The 27,471-nt window shown below is 41.4% G+C and overlaps 3 protein-coding genes across 3 annotated transcripts; all 3 read left to right on the top strand.

Annotated features, from left to right (window-relative positions):
- The first annotated feature begins 134 nt into the window (after positions 1-134).
- On the top strand, positions 135-5,345 carry LOC117486678 (alcohol dehydrogenase 1-like). Its single transcript, XM_034135183.1, has 9 exons — positions 135-256; positions 1,818-1,919; positions 2,491-2,632; positions 3,010-3,097; positions 3,414-3,636; positions 4,256-4,516; positions 4,590-4,722; positions 4,855-4,993; positions 5,080-5,345. The coding sequence occupies exons 1-9, from the start codon at positions 239-241 to the stop codon at positions 5,111-5,113; spliced, it is 1,140 nt and encodes a 379-aa protein (XP_033991074.1). The 5' UTR covers positions 135-238; the 3' UTR covers positions 5,114-5,345.
- A 1,555-nt stretch (positions 5,346-6,900) lies between these two features.
- On the top strand, positions 6,901-12,112 carry LOC117486676 (alcohol dehydrogenase 1-like). Its single transcript, XM_034135182.1, has 9 exons — positions 6,901-7,022; positions 8,585-8,686; positions 9,258-9,399; positions 9,777-9,864; positions 10,180-10,402; positions 11,023-11,283; positions 11,357-11,489; positions 11,622-11,760; positions 11,847-12,112. Exons 1-9 carry the CDS (start codon positions 7,005-7,007, stop codon positions 11,878-11,880), a joined length of 1,140 nt encoding a protein of 379 aa, XP_033991073.1. The 5' UTR covers positions 6,901-7,004; the 3' UTR covers positions 11,881-12,112.
- A 4,014-nt stretch (positions 12,113-16,126) lies between these two features.
- On the top strand, positions 16,127-23,115 carry LOC117486626 (alcohol dehydrogenase 1-like). The gene is made up of 9 exons (XM_034135130.1): positions 16,127-16,162; positions 17,733-17,834; positions 18,406-18,547; positions 20,963-21,050; positions 21,367-21,589; positions 22,205-22,465; positions 22,539-22,671; positions 22,804-22,942; positions 23,029-23,115. The coding sequence occupies exons 1-9, from the start codon at positions 16,145-16,147 to the stop codon at positions 23,060-23,062; spliced, it is 1,140 nt and encodes a 379-aa protein (XP_033991021.1). The 5' UTR covers positions 16,127-16,144; the 3' UTR covers positions 23,063-23,115.
- The last annotated feature ends 4,356 nt before the right edge of the window (positions 23,116-27,471 follow it).

The following is a 27,471-nucleotide window of genomic DNA, read 5'->3' as shown; positions in this document are numbered from 1 at the left end:
AAATAATAATAGTAGGAGAAAAATAAATGTAAACATTAACTTTTTTTGAGTTTCTCATTCATCTGAAAGTTCAAAGTCCCTGCCCATCTGTACGTTTGCCAAATCGTTTAATAGGTCTATACTGATTCTGTATAAAACCACCGGTCAGTGAGCTCTTGTTATCTTCTCCTCTTCGCTCCCGCTGCTGCAGTCCTCTCTTCACTCTCACTCGTTTCCTTCTTATTGGTCTTCCTGCAAAATGTCTACGGCTGGTAAGGTGAGTATAAAAAGCCAACATTTGGAAAAAGCTCTTGAAACACCTGGCTTACTCAGTGGTGCTTGCTAACCCTACATAGATGTATTCTTAATTCAAACTCACTTTAAAACTTCTGTTTGTCAAATAACTAATTTGATAGCTTATGGAGGAGCAGCTGTGCCAGAATCATTGAAGACACTAGCTGTTAGAATGTTATTATCCCTCCTATCGTGTTCGTTTCTCCTCCCTTACTTTGGTGTTCCCTGTCAAATTTAAGTCTGTTTTAACTGCTCTGACAATAACACAAAAAACATTAATAATCACCAAATGTTATTTAACACCCTTTTAAGCTGTAAACAATGTCTCAGACTAATGGTTTACATCAGGGGTCGGCAACCCCTGGCACGCGGCACCGTAACCAGTGGCACACTAGGAATAAGTGGAATAAGTGGGCAAAATATTAACATTTTATTTTCGGATCCTGAACGAGACCGCCGCCAGAGTGCGTCTCCCTGTTACCTGCAGAAGGAAGCCATGCACGCAACGCAGCCCCGCTCTCTTTAATTCCAGGCGACTTTCTGCCGCTTTCCTCCGTGGTGCAGGGCTGATCGTTTCACCTCGGAGGAAAGCACTTCACAAATTGCAGTACCCATAAGGAGCTGAACAAATGCCGCAGTTTTTGCGTGGCTGTGTCTTTAGTTGAAAGCCCAGTGGCTATCTGCTCATCTCTAATCGAAATAATATGCTACACAGGGGCGGACCGGCCATCTGTGTGTTCTGGAGAATCACAGAACGGACGATCGTCCTTATTATTATGCCGTTTAAACCAATTATTACAATTTGTTGTTAAATTCGGCATCATGTAAGTTGCGCTGACAGGTCCACACACTGCTTCCCCGCAGCGAGGCTTCCCCCGCCCTCCTGTTGACAGTTCACGAGCGTCAAACTCCTCACCCCCCCCCCGTTGATAATTCACGATCGTCGGCACGCTGATAAATTTTTTTTAAATTGCACTGCAGTTAATATACAAAGAATAGAAACTGAAAATGTATTCCAAAATGAACATGGTAGTTGATTGTGGGTGTGTACTATCTGATGGAAGAACATCATTTAGGGTTACCCCTTCATTTCTATGGCAGTCATTTTTGACCGGGAACACCATAGTAGACTAGTAGACTAAACCAATCAAAATTAAATGAAAGTGGTGATCAGCTATTTTACATGTCCAAAAGCCTACTGTGAAGGATATCATAAGGCCTTTGAAAAAAAAAACATTTGCTTGATATGATACAATGTTCCAAAGTGGCAGTCAGTTGATTCTTAATTGAAATCGGCCTCCAGATGAGTGTTTGCCTTGAATCTTAGCAGAAACATTATATTCGTTTTTTTGGAAATGTAGCTTTTTAACAGTAGATTTGCAGAGCTGACAACATGATGCTTTAACTATCTTCGTCTTCACTCAAAGCAGTGGATGCAATATATATTACCACTTTAACAAGGGCCTATGGCAATGTGTTTTTCTGTTTAGTCTAACTCTCACCTACGTATACAGTACTCGTTAATTTCATATCGTGCCCTGTAGGTCATCAGATGCAAGGCAGCAGTGGCCTGGGAGTCCAACAAGCCTTTGGTGATGGAGGATATAGAGGTCGCCCCACCCCAGGCCAACGAGGTCCGCATCAAGGTGAGAGACGTCCACTATCAGAGCAAACACATCAACTCACTGTGTGCAACTTCTTCCCTTCTCTGCAGCAGCCTAACTTTCTCACATACTGGTATACGAAGAAGAGTGTTTTTACCATAGACTTTAAAAGGTAATGGCCGTTATGTCACCCACTGGTTGTGGACTACTGTTTGAAGCCTTGAGTTTTCTCTGAGCATAAGTGGGGAGGGACACGTATTATAAGCAAAACCAACACTAAATGACCAGCTAAAGCGAGCTATTTAGCTAAGTTAGTAAGGTGCATCCGTGATTAAAGTGATTGAAATTGTGATGGTAATTTGACCAGCCAAAAACATGCCTAAAAACTACATGTAGTAACTAGCAGAAATTCACAGCAGTGTTTTTATGGTTCTTTACTACACCAATGCTGCGGTAGGGCTTGTTCAACACAATAATGCCATACCCCTAAGCATTCCCTGCTTTTATAACCCTAACTATAACCCTGAATGGATCCACAGTTTGCAAAATGTTGTTTTGAAAAGACTTCAAACTAATGTTTGAGACCAAAAACTAATTTGGCATATTTCTTCAGATTGTGGCCACTGCAGTGTGCCATTCGGACCTTTACCAACTTTTTGAGAATAAGCATGAGGACGGCTTCCCAACAGTCCTCGGGCACGAGGCAGCTGGCATCGTAGAGAGTGTTGGGCCTGGAGTCACTGAATATCGACCAGGTCAGTTTCTGAATATTGCTTTATTTGCAAGGTGAGGACAAAGGGTTGATATATCTAATGTTTAATGTTTGTGTTTAACTCAGCTTGCCTGGCACTGTCCAAAGTTCAGAAGCACTGTGAATAATTTGTCTGTGACGTTTTTGTAAAAGTGACAGCCCTCCTAGTGACCAAAACCTCTAAAGCTAATGATTAACATTTTATTTTTCTGCTTTTTATTTAATCAGTTGGCTACATTAACAGAAAATCTAAACAAATTATTCTTGGGGTGTTGATGGATAAGGGACGTCAACTGAGGCCTATTGGTGCCATTATGCCAACACATTATGTTTACCCCACTGTAAAGTGTATGTGACTATCACACTGTTTTTTCCTTTCAGGAGACCATGTCATACCCCTGTTCATCAGTCAATGTAGAGAATGTCGCTTCTGTAAGAGTCCAAAGACCAACCAGTGTGATAAAGGATGGTGAGCTCCCTTAGCACTCATCTTCTGCCACAAACATCTTCCCTTTGAACATCTTATTTCATTCCGAGTGTGTTCATAAGTTATGGACTGTTTTTTTTCTTTCATTTATTATTTATTGGTAATGATGAAAGTTGTAATTTTATCAGTTTAAAGTCTCCATTGGTGTAACTTAAAGGTCTGTTTGTAGAGATCACATTTTAGACCGTGTCACCTTTGTTAGTTTATTGCCGGTATTCAGTGAACCCTGTAATAACATAATAGCAGCAGTCAAAACATTCTTCAGGTTCTTTTACAAAACATTTTATATTTTGTTCAGGGCCAATGCTGGGCGTCACAACGCGATGGCACCGCTAGAATCCAGGTTGACCTGTAAGGGGAAGAAGGTGCTGCAGTTTTTGGGGACCGGTACTTTCTCTGAGTACACTGTGGTTAACCAGGTGGCTGTGGCCAAGATCGATCCTGCTGCCCCTCTGGACAAAGTCTGTCTCATTGGCTGTGGAATCTGCACAGGATATGGAGCAGCAGTTAATACAGCTAAGGTATGCTATAGGCATGTATTTACCCACTGGCTAATGTTGGCAGCTCAGCACTGCGCTTATATGACGTTTACTGCAGAAAACAAGTCATCACGGCGGTGTAACGCCCCCCAGTTTAACAATGGTCGCTCTGTCAGCATTTTCATAGTGGCCAAGAGCTGGTACTACAACTTCTGTGTCAATCACGTGATGCCATTGGGCCCATATAATACTTTTTCCGAATTGTCTTACTCTAGGAAGGACACCTCTGTAAATCAGGGTATAACTCTTTTATTTAGATAAACCCACTTCCCAGAACAAACACTTAAATAGCCCTGGTTCTTTAAGTTGTAAAATGCGTATTTACATTCATTTGACCGGTGTCAAGGTTGGCTGTGTGAGGCTGCCGTGATGGAGCAGATTGGAGGCAGGGCTTAATCTAATCCAAAATGTCATTTGTTCTTCCTTGGCCCATGCTAAAGCCTTCCAATTTTTATTGAAAACAGGCCAGTAATTTTCCACTGTCATGCTGACAGACATCCTTGGCTTATCTTGGAAATGTTTCAGTACTTTGCTTTTGATATCACTGTGCAGAGCTTTAAGACTTAAACAACCGTTTAGACCCAAGACTTCATTATTTTAGGTGAAACCAGGCTCCACATGTGCTGTGTTCGGCCTGGGAGCCGTGGGGTTGGCTGCAGTCATGGGCTGCCAGGCTGCAGGAGCCAAGAGGATCATCGCTGTTGACATCAATCCAGAGAAGGCTGAGAAGGCCAAGGTGTTCGGGGCGACCGACTTCGTGAACCCCAAGGATCACAGTAAACCCATCAGCCAAGTTCTGTCTGAGATGACTGACGGAGGAGTGGACTTCTCCCTGGAATGTGTCGGGAATGTGGGAGTCATGGTAAGGCGATAGCTCATTACATTAAAGTTTCTTTCAGAAAAACAAGTTTGACCTTATATTTTTCCCGATCTAGCGCAGTGCCTTGGAGTCTTGTGTGAAAGGTTGGGGTGTCAGCGTGATTGTTGGCGTGAATATCATGGAGGAAATTTCTGCCCGACCCCTTATGCTCATTGCTGGACGCACATGGAAGGGCTCTTTATTTGGAGGTGAGACAAATATGACATAACTACTGGTTCATTAATCTTTGCAAACTAAATATCTGTTCTGAAATTACCAAGCTATGTGTATCATAGATACAACCTTCTTATTTTAGATTTTGTGTGCATTTTGTGGCACAGGCTTTAAGGGTAAGGATGGCGTGGCAAAGATGGTTGAAGCCTACATGGACAAGAAGTTGAAGGTGGATGAGTTCATCACCCACAACATGACTTTGGATCAGGTCAATGATGCCATTGAACTGATGAAGGAAGGCAAATGGTAGGTTTACACTCCAATACCTCCTCCACCATTTGTAACACAAAAACCACACAGGAAACCTCATGTGTTTCTCTTTTGCTCCACAGCATCCGGACGGTCCTCAACGTCTCTCCAAAATAAGACCACTTTGTTGCTTTTAATGACCGCCAAAGTAATAAAGAAACCCACCGCTTTACTTTTCAAAATCTCTGCATAATACTCATACAAATAATATAATACACCTCATAGATTTTTGCAAATGACGCACACTATAAAGGCCTGACCTTGAACACTCAGTACTGTTCAGGTGAATACAAGCAGATTGTGTTAATCATGTGAAGTGTTAATTAAAAAAAACAATGTTCTAAACAGATGGAGTCTGTGGTTTGTGAAAACGGTTGTGTTCTACCCTCCATTACATTGTGAGTGTAATAGAGTGTTGTTGCCGAAATAATTACATTTTTTCATCATACATATCCACTTTGTAAATCACTTATCCCGTGTACTCCTTTGAGGAAAAAACTGAATCCAAATAGGAGAAAGATACTTTAAAGGAAGAATGTCATTCAATTGTACGTCCCTCAGTTTTGCATTCATCTCACGGAATGTTGTTGAGTATCTGTCTGCATAAAGTGAGACCTTAATTCAATACAGCAAATTAATTGTTGCACAAAGCAGTGTTAACGACTTTTTTCGACATCCTATACTACGACTTGTTTTAATGTTTGTATCTAAATATTATTATAAATCTTTCTTCCACATACTAACATTTGATTTGTTGTTATTTTTGACATACTAAAAGATGACATACTCTACCATGATTTATTTCAACATCTATACTAAAAAAAATTGCGACATACTTAACTATAACTTTATATATATATTATATATATACTATATGACTTTTTCCAAAATGTTTCCATCATGTATAGGTTATTGTAATAATGTCATTTAATATTTTCATTTCCATGACTTTAAAAAAACTATTCTGACACAGTAGATTATGACTTTTGTCATGATATTTTCGACATTCTATATTCATATTTTTTCAACAATACTATGACTTCCTTCAACATACTATCCCATGACTTTTGTAATGATATTTCAGACTAATTAGACTATAACAGCAGCATTTTCCATACGCGATGCATGCATTTCAAACACATTTTTATAAAGATAAATATTGTAAAGGTGTCCAAATTGATGCCCAAAGAGCGTTGACGTATGTGCCGGACAGTGGATTGTCAATTTAACCCCAGGAGATCATATATTGTGTATATATGTTCTGTGAAATTGAGTCATTTGCTCAGCCCCCATGGTGGGAATACCCCAATTTTGGTCACTGTCATAACTCCTCTTGGTTTGATCCCTTAACCATACTGTAGGAATCTAATACCAGTAATAGAGAGTCTGATGTAATAGACAGTCAGTCAGTCTGCTGTATGGAGCACAGTTTCAAAGGTTTAAAAATTAACCCAGGTTCATGTATGAACACAGGAAAAATACAAGGATCAGCAATCCTTTTAATGTTTAAGGGGGGAAGGGTCACCAAGAGCAAGAAATAAAACAACTGCAGTCATCCAATTTGGTGTAAAGGTGCATTTGAAAGTTCTTGAACATAAGTGTCCGAACAAGCCAGAATAAATGTAATTCTGCCATTCAAAGTTCTTAAAGGGAAAGTATGATCATAAAAACTAAGACTTTGTTCCAGAAAAACAGCACACATACTTTTTCAAAGGCAAAGCCAATGGGTGTCTCAAGGCCGAGAAAGGCAGCCTGCGACAGAATAAAAGAAAATAATAATAGTAGGAGAAAAATAAATGTAAACATTAACTTTTTTTGAGTGTCTCATTCATCTGAAAGTTCAAAGTCCCTGCCCATCTGTACGTTTGCCAAATCGTTTAATAGGTCTATACTGATTCTGTATAAAACCACCGGTCAGTGAGCTCTTGTTATCTTCTCCTCTTCGCTCCCGCTGCTGCAGTCCTCTCTTCACTCTCACTCGTTTCCTTCTTATTGGTCTTCCTGCAAAATGTCTACGGCTGGTAAGGTGAGTATAAAAAGCCAACATTTGGAAAAAGCTCTTGAAACACCTGGCTTACTCAGTGGTGCTTGCTAAACCTACATAGATGTATCCTTAATTCAAAATCACTTTAAAACTTCTGTTTGTCAAATAACTAATTTGATAGCTTATGGAGGAGCAGCTGTGCCAGAATCATTGAAGACACTAGCTGTTAGAATGTTATTATCCCTCCTATCGTGTTCGTTTCTCCTCCCTTACTTTGGTGTTCCCTGTCAAATTTAAGTCTGTTTTAACTGCTCTGACAATAACACAAAAAACATTAATAATCACAAAATGTTATTTAACACCCTTTTAAGCTGTAAACAATGTCTCAGACTAATGGTTTACATCAGAGGTCGGCAACCCCTGGCACGCGGCACCGTAACCAGTGGCACACTAGGAATAAGTGGAATAAGTGGGCAAAATATTAACATTTTATTTTCGGATCCTGAACGAGACCGCCGCCAGAGTGCGTCTCCCTGTTACCTGCAGAAGGAAGCCATGCACGCAACGCAGCCCCGCTCTCTTTAATTCCAGGCGACTTTCTGCCGCTTTCCTCCGTGGTGCAGGGCTGATCGTTTCACCACAGAGGAAAGCACTTCACAAATTGCAGTACCCATAAGGAGCTGAACAAATGCCGCAGTTCTTGCGTGGCTGTGTCTTTAGTTGAAAGCCCAGTGGCTATCTGCTCATCTCTAATCGAAATAATATGCTACACAGGGGCGGACCGGCCATCTGTGTGTTCTGGAGAATCACAGAACGGACGATCGTCCTTATTATTATGCCGTTTAAACCAATTATTACAATTTGTTGTTAAATTCGGCATCATGTAAGTTGCGCTGACAGGTCCACACACTGCTTCCCCGCAGCGAGGCTTCCCCCGCCCTCCTGTTGACAGTTCACGAGCGTCAAACTCCTCACCCCCCCCCCCGTTGATAATTCACGATCGTCGGCACGCTGATACATTTTTTTTAAATTGCACTGCAGTTAATATACAAAGAATAGAAACTGAAAATGTATTCCAAAATGAACATGGTAGTTGATTGTGGGTGTGTACTATCTGATGGAAGAACATCATTTAGGGTTACCCATTCATTTCTATGGCAGTCATTTTTGACCGGGAACACCATAGTAGACTAGTAGACTAAACCAATCAAAATTAAATGAAAGTGGTGATCAGCTATTTTACATGTCCAAAAGCCTACTGTGAAGGATATCATAAGGCCTTTGAAAAAAAAAATATTTGCTTGATATGATACAATGTTCCAAAGTGGCAGTCAGTTGATTCTTAATTGAAATCGGCCTCCAGATGAGTGTTTGCCTTGAATCTTAGCAGAAACATTATATTCGTTTTTTTGGAAATGTAGCTTTTTAACAGTAGATTTGCAGAGCTGACAACATGATGCTTTAACTATCTTCGTCTTCACTCAAAGCAGTGGATGCAATATATATTACCACTTTAACAAGGGCCTATGGCAATGTGTTTTTCTGTTTAGTCTAACTCTCACCTACGTATACAGTACTCGTTAATTTCATATCGTGCCCTGTAGGTCATCAGATGCAAGGCAGCAGTGGCCTGGGAGTCCAACAAGCCTTTGGTGATGGAGGATATAGAGGTCGCCCCACCCCAGGCCAACGAGGTCCGCATCAAGGTGAGAGACGTCCACTATCAGAGCAAACACATCAACTCACTGTGTGCAACTTCTTCCCTTCTCTGCAGCAGCCTCACTTTCTCACATACTGGTATATGAAGAAGAGTGTTTTTACCATAGACTTTAAAAGGTAATGGCCGTTATGTCACCCACTGGTTGTGGACTACTGTTTGAAGCCTTGAGTTTTCTCTGAGCATAAGTGGGGAGGGACACGTATTATAAGCAAAACCAACACTAAATGACCAGCTAAAGCGAGCTATTTAGCTAAGTTAGTAAGGTGCATCCGTGATTAAAGTGATTGAAATTGTGATGGTAATTTGACCAGCCAAAAACATGCCTAAAAACTACATGTAGTAACTAGCAGAAATTCACAGCAGTGTTTTTATGGTTCTTTACTACACCAATGCTGCGGTAGGGCTTGTTCAACACAATAATGCCATACCCCTAAGCATTCCCTGCTTTTATAACCCTAACTATAACCCTGAATGGATCCACAGTTTGCAAAATGTTGTTTTGAAAAGACTTGAAACTAATGTTTGAGACCAAAAACTAATTTGGCATATTTCTTCAGATTGTGGCCACTGCAGTGTGCCATTCGGACCTTTACCAACTTTTTGAGAATAAGCATGAGGTCGGCTTCCCAACAGTCCTCGGGCACGAGGCAGCTGGCATCGTAGAGAGTGTTGGGCCTGGAGTCACTGAATATCGACCAGGTCAGTTTCTGAATATTGCTTTATTTGCAAGGTGAGGACAAAGGGTTGATATATCTAATGTTTAATGTTTGTGTTTAACTCAGCTTGCCTGGCACTGTCCAAAGTTCAGAAGCACTGTGAATAATTTGTCTGTGACGTTTTTGTAAAAGTGACAGCCCTCCTAGTGACCAAAACCTCTAAAGCTAATGATTAACATTTTATTTTTCTGCTTTTTATTTAATCAGTTGGCTACATTAACAGAAACTCTAAACAAATTATTCTTGGGGTGTTGATGGATAAGGGACGTCAACTGAGGCCTATTGGTGCCATTATGCCAACACATTATGTTTACCCCACTGTAAAGTGTATGTGACTATCACACTGTTTTTTCCTTTCAGGAGACCATGTCATACCCCTGTTCATCAGTCAATGTAGAGAATGTCGCTTCTGTAAGAGTCCAAAGACCAACCAGTGTGATAAAGGATGGTGAGCTCCCTTAGCACTCATCTTCTGCCACAAACATCTTCCCTTTGAACATCTTATTTCATTCCGAGTGTGTTCATAAGTTATGGACTGTTTTTTTCTTTCATTTATTATTTATTGGTAATGATGAAAGTTGTAATTTTATCAGTTTAAAGTCTCCATTGGTGTAACTTAAAGGTCTGTTTGTAGAGATCACATTTTAGACCGTTTCACCTTTGTTAGTTTATTGCCGGTATTCAGTGAACCCTGTAATAACATAATAGCAGCAGTCAAAACATTCTTCAGGTTCTTTTACAAAACATTTTATATTTTGTTCAGGGCCAATGCTGGGCGTCACAACGCGATGGCACCGCTAGAATCCAGGTTGACCTGTAAGGGGAAGAAGGTGCTGCAGTTTTTGGGGACCGGTACTTTCTCTGAGTACACTGTGGTTAACCAGGTGGCTGTGGCCAAGATCGATCCTGCTGCCCCTCTGGACAAAGTCTGTCTCATTGGCTGTGGAATCTGCACAGGATATGGAGCAGCAGTTAATACAGCTAAGGTATGCTATAGGCATGTATTTACCCACTGGCTAATGTTGGCAGCTCAGCACTGCGCTTATATGACGTTTACTGCAGAAAACAAGTCATCACGGCGGTGTAACGCCCCCCAGTTTAACAATGGTCGCTCTGTCAGCATTTTCATAGTGGCCAAGAGCTGGTACTACAACTTCTGTGTCAATCACGTGATGCCATTGGGCCCATATAATACTTTTTCCGAATTGTCTTACTCTAGGAAGGACACCTCTGTAAATCAGGGTATAACTCTTTTATTTAGATAAACCCACTTCCCAGAACAAACACTTAAATAGCCCTGGTTCTTTAAGTTGTAAAATGCGTATTTACATTCATTTGACCGGTGTCAAGGTTGGCTGTGTGAGGCTGCCGTGATGGAGCAGATTGGAGGCAGGGCTTAATCTAATCCAAAATGTCATTTGTTCTTCCTTGGCCCATGCTAAAGCCTTCCAATTTTTATTGAAAACAGGCCAGTAATTTTCCACTGTCATGCTGACAGACATCCTTGGCTTATCTTGGAAATGTTTCAGTACTTTGCTTTTGATATCACTGTGCAGAGCTTTAAGACTTAAAACAACCGTTTAGACCCAAGACTTCATTATTTTAGGTGAAACCAGGCTCCACATGTGCTGTGTTCGGCCTGGGAGCCGTGGGGTTGGCTGCAGTCATGGGCTGCCAGGCTGCAGGAGCCAAGAGGATCATCGCTGTTGACATCAATCCAGAGAAGGCTGAGAAGGCCAAGGTGTTCGGGGCGACCGACTTCGTGAACCCCAAGGATCACAGTAAACCCATCAGCCAAGTTCTGTCTGAGATGACTGACGGAGGAGTGGACTTCTCCCTGGAATGTGTCGGGAATGTGGGAGTCATGGTAAGGCGATAGCTCATTACATTAAAGTTTCTTTCAGAAAAACAAGTTTGACCTTATATTTTTCCCGATCTAGCGCAGTGCCTTGGAGTCTTGTGTGAAAGGTTGGGGTGTCAGCGTGATTGTTGGCGTGAATATCATGGAGGAAATTTCTGCCCGACCCCTTATGCTCATTGCTGGACGCACATGGAAGGGCTCTTTATTTGGAGGTGAGACAAATATGACATAACTACTGGTTCATTAATCTTTGCAAACTAAATATCTGTTCTGAAATTACCAAGCTATGTGTATCATAGATACAACCTTCTTATTTTAGATTTTGTGTGCATTTTGTGGCACAGGCTTTAAGGGTAAGGATGGCGTGGCAAAGATGGTTGAAGCCTACATGGACAAGAAGTTGAAGGTGGATGAGTTCATCACCCACAACATGACTTTGGATCAGGTCAATGATGCCATTGAACTGATGAAGGAAGGCAAATGGTAGGTTTACACTCCAATACCTCCTCCACCATTTGTAACACAAAAACCACACAGGAAACCTCATGTGTTTCTCTTTTGCTCCACAGCATCCGGACGGTCCTCAACGTCTCTCCAAAATAAGACCACTTTGTTGCTTTTAATGACCGCCAAAGTAATAAAGAAACCCACCGCTTTACTTTTCAAAATCTCTGCATAATACTCATACAAATAATATAATACACCTCATAGATTTTTGCAAATGACGCACACTATAAAGGCCTGACCTTGAACACTCAGTACTGTTCAGGTGAATACAAGCAGATTGTGTTAATCATGTGAAGTGTTAATTAAAAAAAACAATGTTCTAAACAGATGGAGTCTGTGGTTTGTGAAAACGGTTGTGTTCTACCCTCCATTACATTGTGAGTGTAATAGTGTTGTTGCCGAAATAATTACATTTTTTCATCATACATATCCACTCTGTAAATCACTTATCCCGTGTACTCCTTTGAGGAAAAAACTGAATCCAAATAGGAGAAAGATACTTTAAAGGAAGAATGTCATTCAATTGTACGTCCCTCAGTTTTGCATTCATCTCACGGAATGTTGTTGAGTATCTGTCTGCATAAAGTGAGACCTTAATTCAATACAGCGAATTAATTGTTGCACAAAGCAGTGTTAACGACTTTTTTCGACATCCTATACTACGACTTGTTTTAATGTTTGTATCTAAATATTATTATAAATCTTTCTTCCACATACTAACATTTGATTTGTTGTTATTTTGCGACATACTTAACTATAACTTTATATATATATTATATATATACTATATGACTTTTTCCAAAATGTTTCCATCATGTATAGGTTATTGTAATAATGTCATTTAATATTTTCATTTCCATGACTTTAAAAAAACTATTCTGACACAGTAGATTATGACTTTTGTCATGATATTTTCGACATTCTATATTCATATTTTTTCAACAATACTATGACTTCCTTCAACATACTATCCCATGACTTTTGTAATGATATTTCAGACTAATTAGACTATAACAGCAGCATTTTCCATACGCGATGCATGCATTTCAAACACATTTTTATAAAGATAAATATTGTAAAGGTGTCCAAATTGATGCCCAAAGAGCGTTGACGTATGTGCCGGACAGTGGATTGTCAATTTAACCCCAGGAGATCATATATTGTGTATATATGTTCTGTGAAATTGAGTCATTTGCTCAGCCCCCATGGTGGGAATACCCCAATTTTGGTCACTGTCATAACTCCTCTTGGTTTGATCCCTTAACCATACTGTAGGAATCTAATACCAGTAATAGAGAGTCTGATGTAATAGACAGTCAGTCAGTCTGCTGTATGGAGCACAGTTTCAAAGGTTTAAAAATTAACCCAGGTTCATGTATGAACACAGGAAAAATACAAGGATCAGCAATCCTTTTAATGTTTAAGGGGGGAAGGGTCACCAAGAGCAAGAAATAAAACAACTGCAGTCATCCAATTTGGTGTAAAGGTGCATTTGAAAGTTCTTGAACATAAGTGTCCGAACAAGCCAGAATAAATGTAATTCTGCCATTCAAAGTTCTTAAAGGGAAAGTATGATCATAAAAACTAAGACTTTGTTCCAGAAAAACAGCACACAGGCCGAGAAAGGCAGCCTGCGACAGAATAAAAGAAAATAACTGGAGAAAAATAAATGTAAACATTAACTTTTTTTGAGTGTCTCATTCATCTGAAAGTTCAAAGTCCCTGCCCATCTGTACGTTTGCCAAATCGTTTAATAGGTCTATACTGATTCTGTATAAAACCACCGGTCAGTGAGCTCTTGTTATCTTCTCCTCTTCGCTCCCGCTGCTGCAGTCCTCTCTTCACTCTCACTCGTTTCCTTCTTATTGGTTGTTACGTTCTGGGCTAGGGGAACCAGAGGGAAGTAACAACATAATGAAATAACCAGGAGAGAGAAAAAAGGAGAGGAAACTGAGATATAAAGCCACAAAGTGAGGTTTTAATGGATAAAAAGAAAGGGCTCACTAGCCAACTTGCAAAGCAAACCAAAATAAAACAATACACGAACAAACTGGAGCACATCTCCTAACACTTCACAAGAACACAGGCCTCACACAGAGACAGAGACATGCTGCACACATGCAGCCAGAGGAGAAGGAGAGAGAGGCCACTGCAGCCTTCCTCAGGTCCTTTAAGGAGGCCCTGATTGGGGAGAAGCTGCACCTGGAGACCATCAGGGAGAGAGAGAGACACACAAAAGCACCAACTGCGGCACGTAACACACCCCCCCCCATAAAACACACGTTATACTGCCCACAAGCAGCCAACACCGGAGCAACACATGGAACACACACATCACATGGAATACACACATCACTCACTGAACACAGATCCCCATTGCTCTGAGCCAGGTCCACACCCACCGCTTCAGAGACGGGAACACCCACAGCACTGTCACAGACGGACGCAGAACTTAACTGCAACTCACCACTCTGTCGCCTTGCAACTGGGTGCTGGTCTCTTGGCTTTTCCACAGACCGCTTGGAAGCTGCCAACTGCTTCTTCCGAGCTACACACTCTGCCACTAGATGACCAGGGTCAAGACAAAAGAAACACAATCTCTTTTTCTTGGGTCCTGGAAGAGAAACAGAGTGAGCATGTGTGGCACGCCTGTTACAAGCTTTCCGGAAACCAACACGATGAGGAGAATCGCTCTGAGCCAAAACACCACTGTGCATTAACACCAGCTCATCCGCCATGGTGGCAGCCTGCTGCAAGGAGGTTATTTTTCGTTCATTTAAAACAACAGTATGTTCTGGGACACAGTTTTTAAACTCCTCCAGCACTATGAGATCACAAACTGAAGTTAAGTCGTCAGCCTTTGATGCCTTACACCATCCGTTGAATAGCTTTCTCTTCTCTATTGCAAAGTCTACAAAAAAGTTTGGCCAGGTGTTTTCTTTAGGCCACGAAAACGCTGTCTATAAGCCTCAGGCACAAGCTCGTACACTTTGAGAATAGCGCATTTAACTTTTTCGTACACAATACTATCTTTAACAGGCAGAGAAGAGCAAACCATCTGAGCCTTACCAACTAACTTGCACTGTAACAGTATGGCCCACACATCTTTGGGCCAGTGCAAAGCAGCAGCAATGCGCTCAAACACAACAAAGTATGACTCAACTTCAGACTCACGAAATACTGGAACCAGCTGAATGTTGTTACCAACATCAAAAGGAGCATCAGAACCTAACAATGGTTGTGTACCCGAAGAGGACCCCACTGAACCTGTCTGCAGCTCTAGCTGACGCATCCTGAAAGCTGTGTCTGCATCCAACTTCCTGATCTCCAGCTCCCTCATGAGCTGAAAATCTCGCTCACGCTCCTCCTTCTCCCACTGGAGACGAGCTAACCTCACTTTCAACCTGGCATCTAATTTAGAACCAGTATGAGAGGACTCACCCAACACAAGGGATGCCATACTAAACACAAACTAATTTGCAACTACTTGCCAACTACAATTAAATCACCTCACTCAACAGGCAAATATATCTGATGCTACACAAATTGACTCTAGTCTTCCAAATAACAAACTTCCCCAGATCCTGCCTACCACAACTTACCTAACTATCTTCTGGAGCGTGCCGGGCTCGAGGCGACTTTAAAGGCAAACATCAGCGGCCGAAACCCTGAAACGCCTGCCCCCAACAGGGACTAAATCCCCACCCAGGATTACCCCGAAAATAAAAAAGGCAAAATAATAAATGAGTGCCTGAAGGAAAGACTGATTCAGCCCAGCTAGACACTCCCCTATCTAAACTGAGGAAGCTGTTCAACAGTAAGAGACTTCAGCCAATGCTACACACTACTGCTCACCACCAAACACAATCACACTAAACAACAAACAAATACTCACTCTTTGTCTCAAAGATCGGACGAGCCCCCATGTTACGTTCCCTACTGGGCTAGGGGAACCAGAGGGAAGTAACAACATAATGAAATAACCAGGAGAGAGAAAAAAGGAGAGGAAACTGAGATATAAAGCCACAAAGTGAGGTTTTAATGGATAAATAGAAAGGGCTCACTAGCCAACTTGCAAAGCAAACCAAAATAAAACAATACACGAACAAACTGGAGCACACCTAACACTTCACAAGAACACAGGCCTCACACAGAGACAGAGACATGCTGCACACATGCAGCCAGAGGAGAAGGAGAGAGAGGCCACTGCAGCCTTCCTCAGGTCCTTTAAGGAGGCCCTGATTGGGGATTGGGAGCACCTGGGGGAGAAGCTGCACCTGGAGACAATCAGGGAGAGAGAGAGACACACAAAAGCACACAAGCACCAACTGCGGCACGTAACATTGGTCTTCCTGCAAAAATGTCTACGGCTGGTAAGGTGAGTATAAAAAGCCAACATTTGGAAAAAGCTCTTGAAACACCTGGCTTACTCAGTGGTGCTTGCTAAACCTACATAGATGTATCCTTAATTCAAAATCACTTTAAAACTTCTGTTTGTCAAATAACTAATTTGATAGCTTATGGAGGAGCAGCTGTGCCAGAATCATTGAAGACACTAGCTGTTAGAATGTTATTATCCCTCCTATCGTGTTCGTTTCTCCTCCCTTACTTTGGTGTTCCCTGTCAAATTTAAGTCTGTTTTAACTGCTCTGACAATAACACAAAAAAACATTAATAATCACCAAATGTTATTTAACACCCTTTTAAGCTGTAAACAATGTCTCAGACTAATGGTTTACATCAGGGGTCGGCAACCCCTGGCACGCGGCACCGTAACCAGTGGCACACTAGGAATAAGTGGAATAAGTGGGCAAAATATTAACATTTTATTTTCGGATCCTGAACGAGACCGCCGCCAGAGCGCGTCTCCCCGTTACCTGCAGAAGGAAGCCATGCACGCAACGCAGCCCCGCTCTCTTTAACTCCAGGCGACTTTCTGCCGCTTTCCTCCGTGGTGCAGGGCTGATCGTTTCACCTCGGAGGAAAGCACTTCACAAATTGCAGTACCCATAAGGAGCTGAACAAATGCCGCAGTTTTTGCGTGGCTGTGTCTTTAGTTGAAAGCCCAGTGGCGATCTGCTCATCTCTCATCGAAATAATATGCTACACAGGGGCGGACCGGCCATCTGTGTGTTCTGGAGAATCACAGAACGGACGATCGTCCTTATTATTATGCCGTTTAAACCAATTATTAAAATTTGTTGTTAAATTCGGCATCATGTAAGTTGCGCTGACAGGTCCACACACTGCTTCACCGCAGCGAGGCTTCCCCCGCCCTCCTGTTGACAGTTCACGAGCGTCAAACTCCTCACCCCCCCCCCGTTGATAATTCACGATCGTCGGCACGCTGATACATTTTTTTTTTAATTGCACTGCAGTTAATATACAAAGAATAGAAACTGAAAATGTATTCCAAAATGAACATGGTTGTTGATTGTGGGTGTGTACTATCTGATGGAAGAACATCATTTAGGGTTACCCATTCATTTCTATGGCAGTCATTTTTGACCGGGAACACCATAGTAGACTAGTAGACTAAACCAATCAAAATTAAATGAAAGTGGTGATCAGCTATTTTACATGTCCAAAAGCCTACTGTGAAGGATATCATAAGGCCTTTGAAAAAAAAATCAATATCAATTTGCTTGATATGATACAATGTTCCAAAGTGGCAGTCAGTTGATTCTTAATTGAAATCGGCCTCCAGATGAGTGTTTGCCTTGACTCTTAGCAGAAACATTATATTCGTTTTTTTGGAAATGTAGCTTTTTAACAGTAGATTTGCAGAGCTGACAACATGATGCTTTAACTATCTTCGTCTTCACTCAAAGCAGTGGATGCAATATATATTACCACTTTAACAAGGGCCTATGGCAATGTGTTTTTCTGTTTAGTCTAACTCTCACCTACGTATACAGTACTCGTTAATTTCATATCGTGCCCTGTAGGTCATCAGATGCAAGGCAGCAGTGGCCTGGGAGTCCAACAAGCCTTTGGTGATGGAGGATATAGAGGTCGCCCCACCCCAGGCCAACGAGGTCCGCATCAAGGTGAGAGACGTCCACTATCAGAGCAAACACATCAACTCACTGTGTGCAACTTCTTCCCTTCTCTGCAGCAGCCTCACTTTCTCACATACTGGTATATGAAGAAGAGTGTTTTTACCATAGACTTTAAAAGGTAATGGCCGTTATGTCACCCACTGGTTGTGGACTACTGTTTGAAGCCTTGAGTTTTCTCTGAGCATAAGTGGGGAGGGACACGTATTATAAGCAAAACCAACACTAAATGACCAGCTAAAGCGAGCTATTTAGCTAAGTTAGTAAGGTGCATCCGTGATTAAAGTGATTGAAATTGTGATGGTAATTTGACCAGCCAAAAACATGCCTAAAAACTACATGTAGTAACTAGCAGAAATTCACAGCAGTGTTTTTATGGTTCTTTACTACACCAATGCTGCGGTAGGGCTTGTTCAACACAATAATGCCATACCCCTAAGCATTCCCTGCTTTTATAACCCTAACCATAACCCTGAATGGATCCACAGTTTGCAAAATGTTGTTTTGAAAAGACTTGAAACTAATGTTTGAGACCAAAAACTAATTTGGCATATTTCTTCAGATTGTGGCGACTGCAGTGTGCCATTCGGACCTTTACCAACTTTTTGAGAATAAGCATGAGGACGGCTTCCCAACAGTCCTCGGGCACGAGGCAGCTGGCATCGTAGAGAGTGTTGGGCCTGGAGTCACTGAATATCGACCAGGTCAGTTTCTGAATATTGCTTTATTTGCAAGGTGAGGACAAAGGGTTGATATATCTAATGCAGGGGTAGCCAACACGGTGCCCGCGGGCACTTGGTCGCCCGCAGGGGCAACGTGAGTCGCCCGCAGGGCATGTTCTAAAAATAGCTCGCCAAGCAAATCCAAAATGTATAAAATACACAAAACAAAAAAGGAAATGTAATTAAAAGAATCTACCCTATGCATAAACAAAACCTTACTACACACGCATGGCGTAATTTCCACCTGGGACAGGGGGGAAATGTCCCCCGCTCTTTTCGAAATCCCGTTTGTGTCCCCCCACTTTACAAATATGTTTTTTTTAACGCAAGCCGTCGATCGCCACGGAGGAGCACACAGCCTCTGAGAGAGTGAGAGTGAGTGAGTGAGAGAGTGAGAGTGAGAGTGAGAGTGAGAGTGAGAGTGAGAGTGAGAGTGAGAGTGAGAGAGTGAGTGAGTGAGTGAGTGAGTGAGACCCCTTTCATCTGAGTGTTGAGAGCTGTTTCCATCAATTCATGTTGTGCTCCAGATTGATGCATTTCACTTCAACGTTTAAAAATAATCTTCACGGGGGTGCATGCCCCCCGACCCCCCTACAGGAGGTGAGGACCCCCCTAGAGGAGGTGAGGCCCGTCCACCCCAAATAAAGCAGGTTAAAATAATTAAATTGCATGCATGTTCTTTTAGTAAACACTGAAAATGGGTCCCACAGACCCAAACAGCACACAAAGGTTAAAGGTCAGCATATCATAATGTTAAAATGTGCTAAATATATACACTGCAAAAAAGAAAGAAAAATTGGAGTAAAAGTAGCCCCCGACTTGTTTTATTTTTTAAAAGTAGCCCTCACCCTAAAAAAGGTTGGTGACCCCTGATCTAATGTTTCAAATCAAATCAAATCAAGGTTTATTTATAAAGCACATTTAAAAGCGATTTTTGATCGGGCCAAAGTGCTGTACATGTAATAACTACAATCACATAAAAACACATTTCTATAATCACAATAAATAAAACACAGGGAAAAGTCAGGAGTCGTGCTCCGCTCTCTGACTAAAAGGCCAGGGAGAAGAAGTGTGTCTTAAGAGTAGATTTAAAAACCCCTAGGGTCTGGACCGACCTCACATGGAGGGGCAGAGTGTTCCAGAGCCTCGGGCCAGCTGCTGCGAAGGCTCGGTGCCCTCTGGTTTTGAGCCTGGTCTTGGGCACTATCAGCAACAGCTGGTCAGCAGACCTTAAAGCTCTTGTTGGGGTGTAGCGCTGGAGGAGTTCAGCTATATAGGCCGGAGCCAGCCCATTTAGGGCTTTAAAAACAAATAAAAGGAGTTTAAAATCAATTCGGAACCGAAATTGGAAGCCAGTGCAGTGAGGCCAGGATTGGGGTGATGTGGTCACGCTTTTTGTGGCCAGTGAGTAGACGTGCAGCTGCGTTCTGGACTAGCTGCAGGCGTTTAATTGACGCCTGGTCCATACCCACGTACAGAGCGTTGCAGTAGTCCAACCTCGAGGTAACAAAGGCATTAATAACCCTTTCCAGGTCCTCAAACGATAAAAACGACTTAGTCTTGGCCAATAGTCGTATTTAAAAAAAAAGCAGGTTTTGACTACGCTGCTGACCTGCTTATCGAATTTAAAAGCGCTATTGAAGGTCACTCCAAGGTTCATGACAGAGGGGAGGATATTATTTTTGAGGGAGCCCAGAATATCAACCTGGGAGGCTAGAGGTTGGGGTCCAAAAAAGATAACTTCAGTCTTGCTCTCATTGAGGTTGAGGACATTTTGGCTCAGCCAGGATTTGATCTCTGCTAAGCAGTCCATCAATAGCTGTAATGAGTTAACATTTGAATTGAGTGGCAGATAGATCTGTACATCGTTGGCGTAGCAGTGGCAGGGGATGTTGTGTTTTGTGAGAATTGAACCTAGGGGCAGTATGTACAGTAGAAAAAGGATGGGGCCCAAAATCGAGCCTTGGGGAACCCCACAGGTAAGAGGGGCTATGGCTGAGGAGAAGGCACCTAGCTGCGCTGAGAAGCTACGGTCTGTCAGGTAGGACCTGAACCATGCAAGGGCAGAGCCTGTGATGCCAGTTTAATGTTTGTGTTTAACTCGGCTTGCCTGGCACTGTCCAAAGTTCAGAAGCACTGTGAATAATTTGTCTGACGTTTTTGTAAAAGTGACAGCCCTCCTAGTGACCAAAACCTCTAAAGCTAATGATTAACATTTTATTTTTCTGCTTTTTATTTAATCAATTGGCTACATTAACAGAAACTCTAAACAAATTATTCTTGGGGTGTTGGTGGATAAGGGACGTCAACTGAGGCCTATTGGTGCCATTATGCCAACACATTATGTTTACCCCACTGTAAAGTGTATGTGACTATCACACTGTTTTTTCCTTTCAGGAGACCATGTCATACCCCTGTTCGTCAGTCAATGTAGAGAATGTCGCTTCTGTAAGAGTCCAAAGACCAACCTGTGTGATAAAGGATGGTGAGCTCCCTTAGCACTCATCTTCTGCCACAAACATCTTCCCTTTGAACATCTTATTTCATTCCGAGTGTGTTCATAAGTTATGGACTGTTTTTTTTCTTTCATTTATTATTTATTGGTAATGATGAAAGTTGTAATTTTATCAGTTTAAAGTCTCCATTGGTGTAACTTAAAGGTCTGTTTGTAGAGATCACATTTTAGACCGTTTCACCTTTGTTAGTTTATTGCCGGTATTCAGTGAACCCTGTAATAACATAATAGCAGCAGTCAAAACATTCTTCAGGTTCTTTTACAAAACATTTTATATTTTGTTCAGGGCCAATGCTGGGCGTCACAACGCGATGGCACCGCTAGAATCCAGGTTGACCTGTAAGGGGAAGAAGGTGCTGCAGTTTTTGGGGACCGGTACTTTCTCTGAGTACACTGTGGTTAACCAGGTGGCTGTGGCCAAGATCGATCCTGCTGCCCCTCTGGACAAAATCTGTCTCATTGGCTGTGGAATCTGCACAGGATATGGAGCAGCAGTTAATACTGCTAAGGTATGCTATAGGCATGTATTTACCCACTGGCTAATGTCGGCAGCTCAGCACTGCGCTTATATGACGTTCACTGCAGAAAACAAGTCATCACGGCGGTGTAACGCCCCCCAGTTTAACAATTCAGCATTTTCATAGTGGCCAAGAGCTGGTACTACAACTTCTGTGTCAATCACGTGATGCCATTGGGCCCATATAATACTTTTTCCGAATTGTCTTACTCTAGGAAGGACACCTCTGTAAATCAGGGTATAACTCTTTTATTTAGATAAACCCACTTCCCAGAACAAACACTTAAATAGCCCTGGTTCTTTAAGTTGTAAAATGCGTATTTACATTCATTTGACCGGTGTCAAGGTTGGCTGTGAGAGGCTGCCGTGATGGAGCAGATTGGAGGCAGGGCTTAATCTAATCCAAAATGTCATTTGTTCTTCCTTGGCCCATGCTAAAGCCTTCCAATTGTAATTGAAAACAGGCCAGTAATTTTCCACTGTCATGCTGACAGACATCCTTGGCTTATCTTGGAAATGTTTCAGTACTTTGCTTTTGATATCACTGTGCAGAGCTTTAAGACTTCTACCTAAACAACCATTTAGAGCAAAGACTTCATTATTTTAGGTGGAACCAGGCTCCACATGTGCTGTGTTCGGCCTGGGAGCCGTGGGGTTGGCTGCAGTCATGGGCTGCCAGGCTGCAGGAGCCAAGAGGATCATCGCTGTTGACATCAATCCAGAGAAGGCTGAGAAGGCCAAGGTGTTCGGGGCGACCGACTTCGTGAACCCCAAGGATCACAGTAAACCCATCAGCCAAGTTCTGTCTGAGATGACTGATGGAGGAGTGGACTTCTCCCTGGAATGTGTCGGGAATGTGGGAGTCATGGTGAGGCGATAGCTCATTACATTAAAGTTTCTTTCAGAAAAACAAGTTTGACCTTATATTTTTCCCGATCTAGCGCAGTGCCTTGGAGTCTTGTGTGAAAGGTTGGGGTGTCAGCGTGATTGTTGGCGTGAATATCATGGAGGACATTTCTGCCCGACCCCTTATGCTCATTGCTGGACGCACATGGAAGGGCTCTTTATTTGGAGGTGAGACAAATATGACATAACTACTGGTTCATTAATCTTTGCAAACTAAATATCTGTTCTGAAATTACCAAGCTATGTGTATCATAGATACAACCTTCTTATTTTAGATTTTGTGTGCATTTTGTGGCACAGGCTTTAAGGGTAAGGATGGCGTGGCAAAGATGGTTGAAGCCTACATGGACAAGAAGTTGAAGGTGGATGAGTTCATCACCCACAACATGACTTTGGATCAGGTCAATGATGCCATTGAACTGATGAAGGAAGGCAAATGGTAGGTTTACACTCCAATACCTCCTCCACCATTTGTAACACAAAAACCACACAGGAAACCTCATGTGTTTCTCTTTTGCTCCACAGCATCCGGACGGTCCTCAACGTCTCTCCAAAATAAGACCACTTTGTTGCTTTTAATGACCGCCAAAGTAATAAAGTAATCCACCGCTTTACTTTTCAAAATCTCTGCATAATACTCATACAAATAATATAATACACCTCATAGATTTTGCAAATGACGCACACTATAAAGGCCTGACCTTGAACACTCAGTACTGTTCAGGTGAATACAAGCAGATTGTGTTAATCATGTGAAGTGTTAAATAAAAAAACAATGTTCTAAACAGATGGAGTCTGTGGTTTGTGAAAATGGTTGTGTTCTACCCTCTATTACATTGTGAGTGCAATAGAGTGTTGTCAGAGTAATGACATTTTTTCATCATACATCCACTTATCCCGTGTTCTCCTTTGTTAGCAGAGTAAGCATAACTTCATTGCTGTTTAGCATCCAAATAAGCGGAGGAGTAACGAAACATCAGAGACAGTGGCATTTCATTCAACGGGCCCTCCCATTGGAGGCGTGGCTTTATTTATACCCATCATTGACCTTTAACCTGTTACGCTATTGGCTTCCAGTCATGCACAACAAATAACACAAATTGGTAACATATTTACCTGAATGTTAACACCCCCACTTGATAACACATTTGTGGTCTTTTAACAAATAAAAACATGATAAGGTTCTCTACCTTACAGAAATTGTTACTCACCAAACATAAACTTTGCCAACTTAATCAACTTAAACTTTGGTGCAGGTTTTGTCATAACATCTGCCACCATCTGGTCTGTTGGACAATAAATCAGATTTGTTTTTCCCCCTTCCACAGTTGACCTCAGAAAATGATACTTAATGTCAATATGCTTGCATCTCTGTCTGTTAACAGGATTATTTGCCAACGCTATTGTGCCCTGGTTGTCTTCGTAAATCGTAGGTAGTGTATATTCACATTTGTCAATGCCCTCTAGTAGTTGTATTAAGTACATACACTCCTGCATAGTAGCTGCTAAAGCCATATACTCGGCTTCACAAGTTGATAAAGCAACAGTTGGCTGCTTTTTGGTTTTCCAGGAAACCAGTGGCCCGCTCTCATTAAGGCTAACACAATAACCTGACATACTACGTCTGTCGGTTAGATCAGCAGCCCAATCTGCATCGCTGTATGCTTGTAAGCCCAGTTTTTCACTCTTACATTTCCGGTAACACAGTTCCCTGTCGATTGTACCTTTAAAATATCTCAGTACATGTTTTACAGTAATCCATTGCTCTTCTGTCGGCTCAGAAAAATACTGGGACAGTTTACTGACAACAAAACTCAAATCAGGCCTCGTGCACACGGCTAGGTAGACCAGGCTACCTACTGCCTCTCTGTACATTCTAACATCCTTCATCGGTACAGCATCATCCAAGTAGTTCAGTTTTTGCTCACAAGGTGTCTCTCTCGGTTTACAATCCTGCATGTTAAACCTTTCAAGTATTTTGTTCACATATTTCTTCTGTGACATCTTTACACATGAATCAGTTTGATCAAAATCAATGCCAAGGAAATGTTTTAGTTTCCCCAAGTCCTTCATCCTGAATTTAGCTGTGAGCATCTCTTTAACAACTTTCAATGCATTGTTATCACTAGCTGCAATGATTATATCATCAACCCATATTATCATTATCACTTTCCAGTTTTCAGTTTCTTTTGTGTAAACACAATGGTCAGCAGGGTTCTGTAGGAACTCATTTTCACTCAGATACTCATGTAGCATTTTGTTCCAATTTCTGCCTGACTGTTTAAGCCCACATAGTGACTTTTCTAGCTTGTACACCAACTTTTCACCTTTACTAGATTTGACCTCAAAACCCTCTGGCTGGTCCATGTACATCTCACAGTCTATTGGTGCATGTAGGTAAGCAGTTTTAACATCCATTTGGTGTAAAATCAGATTTTCCTGTGCTGCTTTTTGCATTAACACTCTGATACTGGTGAGGTTAGCGGTAGGTGAAAATGTCTCATCATAGTTTTCACCCTCTTCTGACTGTATCCCTTGGCTACATATCGTGCCTTGTATCTTTCGGATCCATCAACATTGGTTTTGATATCGTACACCCATTTACCCCCCACTGCTTTCTCATCTTGAGGTAAGTTGGTCAGGATAAATGTGTCATTCTCTTTTAGTGATTGCATTTCTTCATCCATTGCAATAACCCATTGTTTTGACTCGGATGAAGTTACAGCCTCCCTAAATGTTAAAGGGATATTGCACATTAATCTGTAACAATAGTCAATATTTGTCAGTAGCTGATCCTCACTTTCCTTACCACATACACTGTCACATAAGTAAGCTGGCTTCTTCCTCACTCTTGAAGGATAACGCCTAAGCTCACTCTTGTCGTCTTCTGTCTCTGTTACCACAGGTATAGATACTGGACTTACGTTAGTATCACGTTTGATTTTGCCAGATTTGTTCTGTACCTCAAAATCATCATCAGAGACGGTTTCTGTTTGTGTTTCTCTTTCTGAATTGGTCTTGGTCACAAACTTCACAAGTCTAGATTTTTGCACTTTTCCACTGTGAGGGAAATAGACCATGTAGACTGGACTATTTTTGTCATATCCAACAAAAATTCCCTCTTCACACCTTGAGTCCAGTTTCTTTTTGTCTTGCTTATAGGCATAGCACACTGACCCAAACTTGTGCATTCTGGAAAGGTTAGGCCGTCTACCTGTCAGCATAAAGTAAGGTGTCTGTTTTGTGCGGTTGTTAAAGCATCTATTCCTTATTACAGCTGCTGTCTGTACTGCATAGGTCCACATACTTTTGGCATCTCATTTTCTATAAGCATGCACCTGGCCATGTCAAAAAGTGTGCGCCAATTCCTTTCAGCAGTGCCATTTTGATGTGGGGAATACGGTGCTGACTTTTCATGTCTAATCTTATTACTGCATAGTAATGCTTGGTAATGTTTCCCTGTGAACTCTGTGCCATTGTCTGACCTGATACATTTTACTTTCCCGTATGGGGCAGTATCGGCCAGAAATCTCTCTGTTGCTTGCACTGTGTCACTTTTGTTTTTAAGGAAATACACAAACACTGCACTGGAGTAATCATCTTTTTTTTTTTTTTTATGTCAATTTATTGAACATGTCAGAAACAAAACATACATCAATACTAATAATAATATATATTGCTTCTTCCTTTTCTTCCTTCTCACTCATAATAATAATAATTATACCAAAGTACAATAAAATAAATAATAATGATAATGCAAAAAAAGAAATAAAAAGAAACAACAATAAATCTTAAATTAGTCTCTGTCGTGTTCAACAGGGGCAAGAAGAAGCTTAAAAAACTTTTCTGGTCCTACCCCTTCTAGCGTACATTTTCCTTGCAGTATAAATGAAGTAATTAGGTCATCAGCGACATGTTTGTCTTGATACTTTTTTACAAAAACAATCAGGAAGTAATTACTTTTACAATTACAGGAAATAACAAAAGGAATTTTTACAGGTACTGTTCATAACCACTAATGGTTTGGCTCTTGAATAATACTTTCATTTTATATAAAGTTGTACAATTTGTCAGTGCATCACTACATTTATTCCACAGACTAACACCTTTTGATGAGATGCAATGAAGTTTGGCATTTGTACGTACGGGTGGTTTTTTGAAAATGCAGTTTCCTCTCAACATGTGCATGCCTTCTCTCCGTGTAAAAAGTCCCTGGACACCATGAGGCAAATGATGATTTGCGGCCTTGTACATAATTTGAATGGTTTTATAGTCAACCAGGTCTTGTAGTTTTAGTGTTTTTAGTTTGATAAATAATTTATTTGTTGGTTCTCTGTACGAAGTTTTGTGTATAACTCGTATTGCTCTTTTTTGCAGGATGAAGATAGGATGTGTATTTGTTTTGTATGTGTTCCCCCAAACCTCCACACAATACATCATGTATGGAAGTATGAAGGAGCAGTACAGCATAAACAAGGAAGCTTGATTAACTAGGTATTTGGCTTTATTTAGAATTGCTATTGATTTGGATATTTTGGCTTTGATATAGCTTATATGTGGTTTCCAACTTAATTTATTGTCTATGATTATTCCAAGGAATTTTATTTCCGTTACTCTTTCTAGTTGGACGCCATTTATAGTGAGTTTCTTCTCTGTATTGGTCGACCGATTCCCAAATATTATGAGTTTGGTTTTGCTTGCGTTCAATGTTAATTTATTTTGGTCAAACCAGATCTTCATCCTGCTCAGTTCCTTTTCCATTGTGACCAATAGCTGTTCTAGATTGTCCCCACAGCAGAGTAGACTTGTGTCATCTGCAAAAAGAATGGTTTTAACAGTTTTTGATACTTCACATATGTTGTTAATATACAGAATAAATAATAATGGCCCCAAGACTGAGCCTTGAGGCACCCCGCATGTAACCTGTAGTAGTTGTGATGTATGACTTTGTATTTCAACGTACTGATT

Source organism: Trematomus bernacchii, unplaced genomic scaffold (assembly GCF_902827165.1).
Source record: "Trematomus bernacchii unplaced genomic scaffold, fTreBer1.1, whole genome shotgun sequence".
Classification (NCBI taxonomy): Eukaryota; Metazoa; Chordata; class Actinopteri; order Perciformes; family Nototheniidae; genus Trematomus; species Trematomus bernacchii.
The sequence above is the reverse complement of the archived record's forward strand: the minus strand, read 5'-3'. Positions and strand labels throughout refer to the sequence as shown.